This window comes from Elgaria multicarinata, chromosome 23 (assembly GCF_023053635.1).
Source record: "Elgaria multicarinata webbii isolate HBS135686 ecotype San Diego chromosome 23, rElgMul1.1.pri, whole genome shotgun sequence".
NCBI classification, from domain to species: domain Eukaryota; kingdom Metazoa; phylum Chordata; class Lepidosauria; order Squamata; family Anguidae; genus Elgaria; species Elgaria multicarinata.
Window position 1 is genome coordinate 2,382,886 of NC_086193.1, and position 10,777 is coordinate 2,393,662.

General features: G+C 48.0%; 1 protein-coding gene across 2 annotated transcripts; it reads right to left on the reverse strand.

Annotated features, from left to right (window-relative positions):
• Nucleotides 1-338: 338 nt before the first annotated feature.
• On the reverse strand, nt 339-10,064 carry TNFAIP8L1 (TNF alpha induced protein 8 like 1). 2 transcript variants are annotated; one of them, XM_063146936.1, is made up of 2 exons: nt 9,978-10,064; nt 339-1,993 (listed from the first exon to the last, which is right to left on the reverse strand). In XM_063146936.1, the coding sequence occupies exon 2, from the start codon at nt 1,986-1,988 to the stop codon at nt 1,428-1,430; it is 561 nt and encodes a 186-aa protein (XP_063003006.1). In that variant the 5' UTR covers nt 1,989-1,993; nt 9,978-10,064; the 3' UTR covers nt 339-1,427. The 2 variants fall into 2 exon arrangements, with proteins under 2 accessions (XP_063003006.1, XP_063003005.1); XM_063146935.1 differs by lacking the exon at nt 9,978-10,064 and adding an exon at nt 4,235-4,256.
• Between the last annotated feature and the right edge of the window lie 713 nt (nt 10,065-10,777).

The window sequence follows — 10,777 nt, forward strand, 5'->3', positions numbered from 1 at the left end:
CAGGGGTCTGGAAACAAATCCCTATGAAGAGAGACTGAAAGAACTGGGCATGTTTAGCCTGGAGAAGAGAAGATTGAGGGGAGACATGATAGCACTCTTCAGATACTTGAAAGGTTGTCATACAGAGGAGGGCCAGGATCTCTTTTCGATCATCCCAGAGTGCAGAACACGGAATAACAGGCTGAAGTTACAGGAAGCCAGATTCCAGCTGGACATCAGGAAAAACTTCCTGACTGTTAGAGCAGTACGACAATGGAACCAGTGACCTAGGGAGGTGGTGGGCTCTCCCACACTAGAGGCCTTCAAGAGGCAGCTGGACAACCATCTGTCAGGGATGCTTTTGGGTGGATTCCTGCATTGAGCAGGGGGTTGGACTCGATGGCCTTATGGGCCCTTACGGTGCATTTTAGTTGCCCCTTTTCCTGCTCTATAATATCCTTTTTTAGGTGCGGTGACCAGAACTGTACACAGTATTCTAAGTCTGGTCGCACCATCGATTTGTATAAGGGAAGTACGATACTGGCCGTTTTATTCTCAGTTCCTTTTCTTATAATGCCTAACATGGAGAGTGCCTTCTTTACAGTGGCCACACACTGGGTGGACATAGGGTGAGATGTGGTGTGTGTATATTGGGGGGGGGGAGGGCTCTCCAAAAATCGGGCAAAGGAACTTCCTCGGGAAGGAAGCAAATCCGGGTCCAAACCCTCAACAGGGAAAAGGTTTCCTCCTGCTGAACTAGACAAATTCAACAAGAATGAGAGGGCAGCGAACGCTAATGCCATTCGTCATGCTACATCAGTGGAGCCTCCATGGACACAGAGTGTCTACCCCCAAGTGCTGTTAGTTGAGGGCCAGGCAACAGGAAGTGGATGTCACCTTCGCAGTGGGAAAAATGGTTCTTTGGTCCAAGAACTCCTTATCGGCACCTCTTAGTCCTGACGGTTAAATGGGAGCGCTGCGTTCAGAGTCTGTACGAAGTTGGCTGGCCCCTGTCGGAATGCAGATGCTGTAAAGGATTAGGTAGATCTTTGGTCTGATGCATCAAGCAAAGTATTTTTTCTGTTGCTGGGTGAGATTGAGTTCAAACTCCCCGTTGTTCCCCATTTGCCCTGTCTCCTTCACTGAAGATGGGTGCCTTCCGTCTGGGGGGGTAACAGAATGTTTTTCAAAGAACCAATTAATTTTATCGGGTCAAGGAAGAGAGGGGAGTGGAATAGACCCAAGTTGCCACCAATTTGAACCACAAATAATGAAAAAAACAACCTCACTTCTTAAACGTTACCAAACCAAATGAGAACCACAAGATGCTTAGCGGTGCACAGAGATGAAGAGGCCCGGAGGAGATGCCCCCCCAAGTCAAACGGCCGCCATCTCTCGGCGTTCCTTGGCGAACGTCAGCGTCCCAAAGTTGGCGGATCCAGCCCTGGTCAGATGTTGCCTTCGTCTAGCATTTGGTTGAGCCCTTCACAGATCCTCTGCAGGTGCGTGCGGTACGGCTCGGAGGACCCGTAGAGCGCCGAGAGGAACTCGTAGTCTGCGAAGTGGTTGAAGACGTGGTTGATCCGGGAATGGGACTTGGCCGTCAGGTGGGTGTTGACCGCTTGATGCAGCAGGTCACGGCATTCCTGGAGCATGCTGGACATGACCCGGCGGTCGAAGGTGAAGTCTATCTGGTAGAAGCTGACGGCCGTCATGGCCAAGGTGTGGACCTTCTTTCGGAATCGCTCCATCACCAGCAGCTCGTCCGTGCTGAACTGTCCGTTGCGGTAGAGGACGGCCAACTTCACGACAATCTTAATGAGGTTCTTGATGATCTTCTGGGCTTCCTTGCGGTTGCGCGTGAACTCCTTGGTGACCCGATACAACTCGTCCAAGATCTCGCTGCTGGTATCGTCGATGAACATGCTCGCCATGTTCTTTGACGCCATCTTGCTCAGGAGCTTCTTCTGAGCTTGGACTGCCAGATTCTTGGTGCTGAAAGGGTCCATCTTCCCTGAGAGAGGAAAGAGCACAGATCTATTACAATGTCGTCGTTTTTAATCTCCAGTTTAATTGTTCCGCAACTGTTCATTCAGTATAATTCAAATCAGATTTCAGTATTTGGTTTTAAGTAAGGCATGGGGATGTGAAAGCCTTGTTTGGTGGTGGCGGTGGAACTGTGGATAAAAGATTTTTTTTAAAAATAAACCATTTCCCCCCACAAGGGCTTTTTATGTTCTTGGGAAAATGGGTTTAATTTGTTTCTCCCCATTGTTTTCTGGGCCTTCACATCTCTAGGGAGGCTGTCACAACCTGTTCAAAAAATTCTTTCACCTATCAGCGTTAGGAGTGCTAAGTGATCATTGATTAAATCTGCACACTTTGCATAGGGCTAAGACAATGCTTTGTGTGTGTGTAGGAGGAATCATAGAATAGCAGAGTTGGAAGGGGCCCATAAGGCCATCAAGTCCAACCCCCTGCTCAGTGCAGGAATCCACCCTAAAGCATCCCTGACAGATGGTTGTCCAGCTGCCTCTAGTGTGGGAGAGCCCACAACCTCCCTAGGTCACTGGTTCCATTGTCGTACTGCTCTAACAGTCAGGAAGTTTTTCCTGATGTCCAGCCGGAGGCTAAGGGGTTCTGTGTAGTTAGAGCAGACATGCAAAAATTCGGGCCTAGCAGAAGAACCAGCCCTCGTGTGGTACTAAACTGGCCCTCTGGTTTTTTTTAAAAAATATTTATTTATTTATTATATTTGTAATCTGCCCCGTAACTAATGTTCTCTGGATGGATTACAACCAATTCAAAACAATAAAATGCCATAGAACAGTCTATATATATATATATATACATATATATACACAGACACAATAGAAATACTTCAAAAGAATAAAAATACAATAGATTGCAAAACAGCCGTAATAACCTAGAATTAGGTGTCTAATAGCTCCGGCTATTGGGCGGTATAGAAATGTAATAAATAAATAAATAAATAAATAAATAAATAAATAGAAAGCCCTGTGCCAAAAAGATAAAAATGTAGGTGCCCTTTGGGGAGTTTCTTCCATAAGTAGGGGCCACCACTGACTGTCTTGTAGCCACTCAACTTGCTTCCTTCGGATGGGGCACCTGGAAGAGGACCTGTCAGGATTAGGTCTGTTCTCCCTAGGAAGGGATTTCGGGGAATCAATCGGACTCAGAATCGGTATCAGAAGAAGAACTAGGAATTTACCAGCCAACACAGGAAGCGGAGGAGGAGATTCTACAAGACTCTTCAGGAGCCGAGGATGAATCCTCCCATGAACTTATCGGTGAGAATGCAGACGGCTCAGAGACCATTTCCCCCCTGCTCCTGGGAAATGAGCCTCTGTCTGAGAGGGAGGGGACATTGCAGTTGACAGATCCCAGAGTCCGTTGCAGGGTCAAGCGGGCGCCGTTGAGAGGAGGTGGGAGGTGGGAGGTGGTCTCTTAGGGTAGTGGCTTGTGTGAGACTTCTCCCACACTAGAGGCCTTCAAGAGGCAGCTGGACAACCATCTGTCAAGTATGCTTTAGGGTGGATTCCTGCACTGAGCATGGGTCCAGGTTACCTGTGGGATCGCCTTCCCCCATACAGTCCGCCCCGCACACTCAGGTCCTCTGGGGTGAACTTACTTCAGTCAACTAAAACTAGGCTGACATCAGTTTCCCAAAGGACCTTTTCTTCTGTCGCCGCTGGATTATGGAACAGCCTGCCCAGAGGAGATTCGTAATATTAACGCTTTCTGCGTTTTTAAGGCAGCTTTGAAGACTAGCCTTTTCCGCCAGGCCTACTCAGATTAATGTAAAATCAATTTTTTTTTAAGATGTATTGATTCCTGTTCTAATGTTGTTCCCCGCCTCGATCCAAAGGGAGAGGCGGGTAAGAAATAAATAAATATATTATTATTATTATTATTTAAATGGCAAATTCAAAGTAAAAAACAATCCAACTAAAATCCCCACAGATCCCTGCCTCCAATTCTTTGGGAATGATCTGGCATCTGTTAGAGCCATGAACGCATCCCACTTAATTCTCTAAATTATTTGTCGTCCCCGTCCCCCTCCCCAGAAATGTGGATTCCTAGACAAGTCTGCCTTCCACTCGCTTAGCGAAACACAAACATACCCATCCACCAACCTCCGGTCTCCTTCCTGGATGGCTTATAATTCTAGCTGTGCCTCATCGTTAAAATACAAACCCAAACATTTTTTTAAAAAATGGAAGGGGAAGCCAACCTTCTCCAATACACATCGACGCCGTTTGGTTAATCGCATGGGAACTGAGCAAATAAGTGAGTTGGAATGCAAAGAGAGGAAAGATAAGGAGAGGGCGGGTGTTTTAACCGCCCCAGACGGTAGTTTCGTGCTCCCTGATAGCAAGGCGGAAAGGTTGATTGCTACCCACAGGCAAAACTCTATATCATGCTCTCTTCTGATGTGTTGTGGGTTTGAGCTAGGCTGCGTCTTTGCTCAGACAATCTGTCTTGCAGGGTTACCAGTGGCATAATGGAGGCAGGGCTTGGAGAGACACAGCGCTCAGGGCGGGCCTTGGGATGGGCAAGCCGAGGGGGATGCCACAGCTGAGCTCTGGCATGTGCCATTTAACGGCAAAGGTACGGAGCCAGATTTGAGCAGAGAATCATAGAATAGCAGAGTTGGAAGGGGCCTACAAGGCCATCGAGTCCGACCCCCTGCTCAAGGCAGGAATCCACCCTAAAGCATCCCTGACAGAGGGTTGTCCAGCTGCCTCTAGTGTGGGAGAGCCCACAACCTCCCTAGGTCACTGGTTCCACTGTCGTACTGCTCTAACAGTCAGGAAGTTTTTCCTGATGTCCAGCTGGAATCTGGCTTCCTTTAACTTGAGCCCGTTATTCCGTGTCCTGCACTCTGGGAGGATCGAGAAGAGATCCTGGCCCTCCTCTGTGTGACATCTTCTCAAGTATTTGAAGAGTGCTCTCATGTCTCCCCTCCATCTTCTCTTCTCCGGGCTAAACATGCCCAGTTCTTTCAGTCTCTCCTCATAGGGCTTTGTTTCCAGACCCCTGATCATCCTGGTTGCCCTCCTCTGAACACGCTCCAGCTTGTCTGCGTCCTTCTTGAATTGTGGAGCCCAGAACTGGACGCAATACTCCAGATGAGGCCTAACCAGGCCCGAATAGAGAGGAACCAATACCTCACTCAATTTGGAAGCTATACTTCTATTAACGCAGCCCAAAATAGCATTGGCCTTTCTTGCAGCCATATCGCACTGTTGGCTCCTATTCAGCTTGCGATCTAGATGAGTGCGCCTGAGCATGTGCAGAGGGCACCTTTAGAAATAACCCCTCGCCTCGCCCAACATCACAAATTTAGATGGCATGCTCCATGGAGGCAGAGCCCTATCCCTTATACCCTGGCGGTGCTGTTCTGTGTTGCAAATATTAACCCAGGAGAGGAATAAAGATCATAAACTGTGTCTCCTGCACAGCGTCCTCGGCTCACGCCTCCCTCCTCCGCCCCCTCGCTTTTCTTTGGAAGGCCCGGCGTCCCATATGTCTCTCCAGACTACAATTACGTCTGGCTCGATTACCGGAGCGACCGCCAACGCTGTTCCTTTGCAACCGTAAACCCAGCCAGACTTATGCAGCTCCCCGGACGACGTCAGGATGAATTTTTCATGCAGCCGCACAGAAAAGGACCTGAATAATTTACGGGTCCGCCGGGGAGAGGGTAGGAGCACGGGGAGAGAAGCCGGCCGAGGAGAGCAAGGAAGGGAAGACGCTAAGGTTTGTTTTCCAGTGTGTTTATCCTTAGGGAAGCGACACCCTCCCCAAAAAGTGATGCCAAGCCTCAGATGATTTGGGGTGCATTTACAAAATGTAATTAAATGTGCTGCAATATTAAAACCTTTAAAATACGAAGAACAATTTTAAAGACGTCCAAGGCATAAACAGAGGTCCGGACTATTTGCCGAAGTCCTGCTGGAACAAAAAAGTTTTTGATTGTATCCGGAAGCAAAGCAAGAAGGGAGATGGTCTGGCTTCCCTGGGAAGGAAGTTCCAGAGACCTGGGGCAGCCACCGAAAAGGCCCTCTCCTGCATTCCCACCAGGCATGCCTGTGATGGCGGTGGGACCGAGAGAAGGGCTTCTCCAGAAGATCTCAGAGCACGGGCAGGCTGGTAAGGGAGAATATGGTCTTTCAGATAACCTGGACCCGAGCCGTAGAAGGCTTTATGGAATCAGTTACCTAGGGAGGTTGTGGGCTCTCCCACACTAGAGTCATTCAAGAGGCAGCTGGACAACCATCTGTCAGGGATGCTTTAGGGTGGATTCCTGCATTGAGCAGGGGGTTGGACTGGATGGCCTTGTAGGCCCCTTCCAACTCTGCTATTCTATGATAACCAGCACTTTGAATTGTGCCCGGAAACAGACCGGAAGCCAATGGAGCTGTTTTAACAGGGGAGTTGTCTGTTCCCTGTAACCAGCTAGCTCCTCCCCCACGTTCATCAGGCTCCGCCCTGTCTGAGTGTATCCTGCTGACCACTGTTGGAAACAGGATATGCTGGTGTAGGCCCAGTATTGGGCAAAAGATGGGATACAAATAATAATAATAATAATAATAATAATAGGCACTTGGGTCCTTTAGTAGCAATCACTGTTGCGTAAGTCCAGGAGTACAGGACACGGAATAACGGGCTCAAGTTACAGGAAGCCAGATTCCGGCTGGACATCAGGAAAAACTTCCTGACTGTTAGAGCAGTACGACAATGGAACCAGTGACCTAGGGAGGTGGTGGGCTCTCCCACACTAGAGGCCTTCAAGAGGCAGCTGGACAACCCTCTGTCAGGGATGCTTTAGGGTGGATTCCTGCATTGAGCAGGGGGTTGGACTTGATGGCCTTGTAGGCCCCTTCCAACTCTGCTATTCTATGATTCTATGGTAATTTTAAATTGTAAGAGGAGAATAAAGATGAAAGGCAGGCAGAGCAAAGAATTTGCTGTGGGTTAGGCCCTGACGCCACTTCCTATGCCAAGAGGTCCAGCCGGAAACACATTGCTGTCATAAAGGCGAGGTTGCCTCTAAGCATGTCCAAAGTGCATTACGCAGGCTGAAATCTCCGCCCGCAGGAACCTCTTTCTAAGGAAGTTCAATGCACCCGTTAAAACATTTTTTGTTCTGCATGGCAGTTTTAAACCGTTTTAAAGATTCCCCCCCTTCTTCTGCAGCTTGTGATGTTTCAAAAGAGCTTTCCCTAATCTTGGACCGTGCAGATATTTTGTATTCTGACTCACATCAGGAATGCTAGGAACTGCAGTCCCAAACATAAAGCCGGAGAGGCCGTTTTTAAAGTTTTAAAATTGTTTTGAAGCCTTGATCGTAGGTCGCTGTGGGTTTTTTTCTCTCCATGGGGCAGGCAGGGCTTAAAAATTTATAAAATCAGTAGAACCCCGCTCACGCTTTCCTGAGAGTAAGTCCCATCGAACCCACGCGGGGCTTCCTTTCGGAACAAACGCACGTCGTAAAATCGTGCCATCTGACCGCAACGCTGACGTGACCTCAGTGGGGACTTTCTCCTGAGTAAACACGCGTAGGATCGAGCTGGAAGCCGCCCCTTTGAATCTAGGGACAACCCCAGCAGAAAGAATGACTGCGAGAAACGCTGATTCATCAGCAAACCATGAGATATGTGCCCGGAGGAGGAAGAAAAGCGGCGAAAAATAAAATAAAAATAACATTTGCTTGATCACGCAGCGATTCACCGTTTGTGCTGTCTGCACGTGGTGTGACTCTTTTACATGCTCAGGCAAATAGGAGCGGGGAAATTCGTACAAAACAATCATGTTTCTTTCTAAGCTACTGTCATCCATTTCTGGCGTCTTCTGAGCGTGTTTTTACAGGTCCTTTTCCTTCTTTGCCGCCCACTCACATATGCTGGTGTCTGTGTTTTTCAGTGCGCAGAGGCGCTGCAACTTAAATTATTTTTTTTTTTAAAAAAATCCTCTCCTCCATCAAAGGGGGATTGGCAAACTGTACATGCTCAAGAGCTCCAGTGCCATGCGTTCAAAATAATAATAAAAATCAACAGAAGCTCATACTCTTCACAAAGGAATACTATGCTAACTACATCGAGAGGTGCACGGACTTCTAGGTCTCTCTTTTTTTTGGCAGGAAAAAAGTTCGTCTTAAAGGGTGGGGTAGAGTTTCACCTCCACATGCTCAGAGGCACTCTTTTTTTCTTAAAAAAGAACAAAACTGTTTTGCCAGCATGGAAGGGTTGCTTTTCGGTTTGGATGCTTTGACGTCGAGAAGCTGGCTGTGCCAACTTCGGGGTTAAAAGTACTCTCTGCACATGCCCACAGGACTGTCAGGGATGCTTCAGGGTGGATTCCTGCATTGAGCAGGGGGTTGGACTCGATGGCCTTGTAGGTCCCTCATTCTATGATTCTATGACTTTCTCTCCGTTCATTCACCGCTTCAAGGGCTGAGAGTGCAGCACTAAAAGCAAAACTTTGTTCAGGGCACTTTGCACGCCCTCAGATGTCCCCTTGTCGGGGAATTTGAAAACAGTTCCTCCTCCCCTTCTTCTTTCTCAGCGAAATTCAATTTTTTATTTTATTTTTGCACCTTGATTTAAACATACCAAGGGGAGTTGAAACTGCTAAAACATACATGTTCTCGTGTGCTTGTTGGTTGGTTTGGGATGCGGGGAAGAAACGGTATCTTACAGAAAGCGGAAAGATGGCAACCGCTGAAAAGCAAAGCAAAAAACCACGCAAAACCCTGACGCTGCAACATTTTTCCGGCCTACATCCTTTGATTTTGCTACTTTGGCAACTTGTTAACCCACTGATGGGAAATTCTTCCAGCCTGATGCTCTTTCGGAGAGGTTTTCAGGGCAGGATTCCAGCGGTCAGTCAGGCCTCAGGCAAGGAAGGCGTGCCCAAAGGCAAAGGGGAGATGGAGTCAAATATGATAATAATAATAATAATAATAATAATAATAATAATAATAATAATAATTTAGCGCTTTATTACAAAGCACTGTACATCGAATAAAGTAGGTCAACAGTTTAGAAAAACCGACAATAATCCTAATTATAGACCTTAACTGAATCAAAGAATATAACGATAAGAATATTCCACAATATCATAGACACAAGTTTACAGCAGCGCAGATAAGAAAAATATACAACTTGGCTAGAATAGCATTTCCCCCCATGAAGCAGGGCTTCCCAAACTGCCCCTCCAGCCTTGAGTTTTATCATGGAATGGTAGAGTTGGAAGGGGCCTACAAGGCCATCAAGTCCAACCCCCTGCTCAGTGCAAGAATCCACCCTAAAGCATCCCTGACAGATGGTTGTCCAGCTGCCTTTTGAAGGCCTTTAGTGTGGGAGAGCCCACCACCTCCCTAGGTCACGGGTTCCATTGTCGTACTGCTCTAACAATCAGGACGTTTTTCCTGATGTCCAGCCGGAATCTGGCTTCCTGTCACTTGAGCCCGTTATACCGCATATGAACGTCGTTTAGCTTAAATGCCAGCAACTAAGCTTCCAGAGAGAAATTTCAACCGTTTAGAATGGGACGGGGACCGTGCAAAAGGCGGAAAGCTGCCAAGTGATTGACGGTTGGGGGAAAGGGGTGGAGCTAAAGGAAAAGGGGTGTGGTCATTTGGGAAACCTGGGAGGCCCATGTCAGACCCGAAGTGTCTGATTGATCCCCCGAACCTGAAGTTTGTATTCCTGCCTTATGGCATTTCTTAAACTAGAAATCATAGAATCATAGAATAGCAGAGTTGGAAGGGGCCTACAAGGCCATGTAGTCCAACCCCCTGCTCAATGCAGGAATCCACCCTACAGCATCCCTGACAGAGGGTTGTCCAGCTGCCTCTTGAAGGCCTCTAGTGTGGGAGAGCCCACCACCTCCGTAGGTCACTGGTTCCATTGTCGTACTGCTCTAACCGTCAGTACGACAATGGAATTTCCCTCCTTCCAATGCCTTACCTGATCTTCTGCATCCAGAGATGGGCCGATGATCTGAGCTTCTTCTTCTTCTTTCCCTTCCTTCAAACCGCCTGGATTAGCAATGAAACCTCTACAAATTCCCCATCCTCAAAACGCTGGGCCAGGAAACGGCAGATAATTTTTGCAGATTAAAGAAAAGGAAGGGAAAAAAAACACATCAAGAAAGAGAGAGAGAGAGAGAGATCTAGGGATTATTAACCTTTTTTTCTTTCAAAAAAGAAGAGAAAACAGAGAAGGGGGAAAAGGCCCGGGACGTTTTCTCCGGCTGTTTGCCGAGATCTCTTTCAAACGGATTGTTGCTGGTTGGAAACTCACACTGCCTCTTCAGTTCAAGGGTGAAACTTGACACTTTTTAAAACACACACACGCACACTCAAAGTTTCAAATTCAATCTGAAGTTGCAGCTGCGGGTGGGGAGGAACCGAAGGGTGACGGCTCCGGCGACCAACCGCAGCGCAGGGCTACCTACGAAGCAGCCAATGGGAACCTGGGGAGGGCCTTACCTCCAGATCGGATGTGGGGGGGGGGGGGGGGAAAGCCATTCTTCGAAACAGCTCCAGGTCTGTCTTTGAAAGGCACTGTGTTAAAAGGAAGCCCGCCCCGCCATCAAATCCAACAGGGCAAAAGGCTAAGGAAAAAACGTCCCGGGCCGTTCTTGGGCAATGCCCTTCCTTTCCTCCTTCTCTGTGGGATCGAAGTCTTAGACGGCTGCAGCCCTATGCAGGCTTACCTGGGAGGAACTCCCATGGGTTTCCCTTCTTACAGACACAGATAGATTT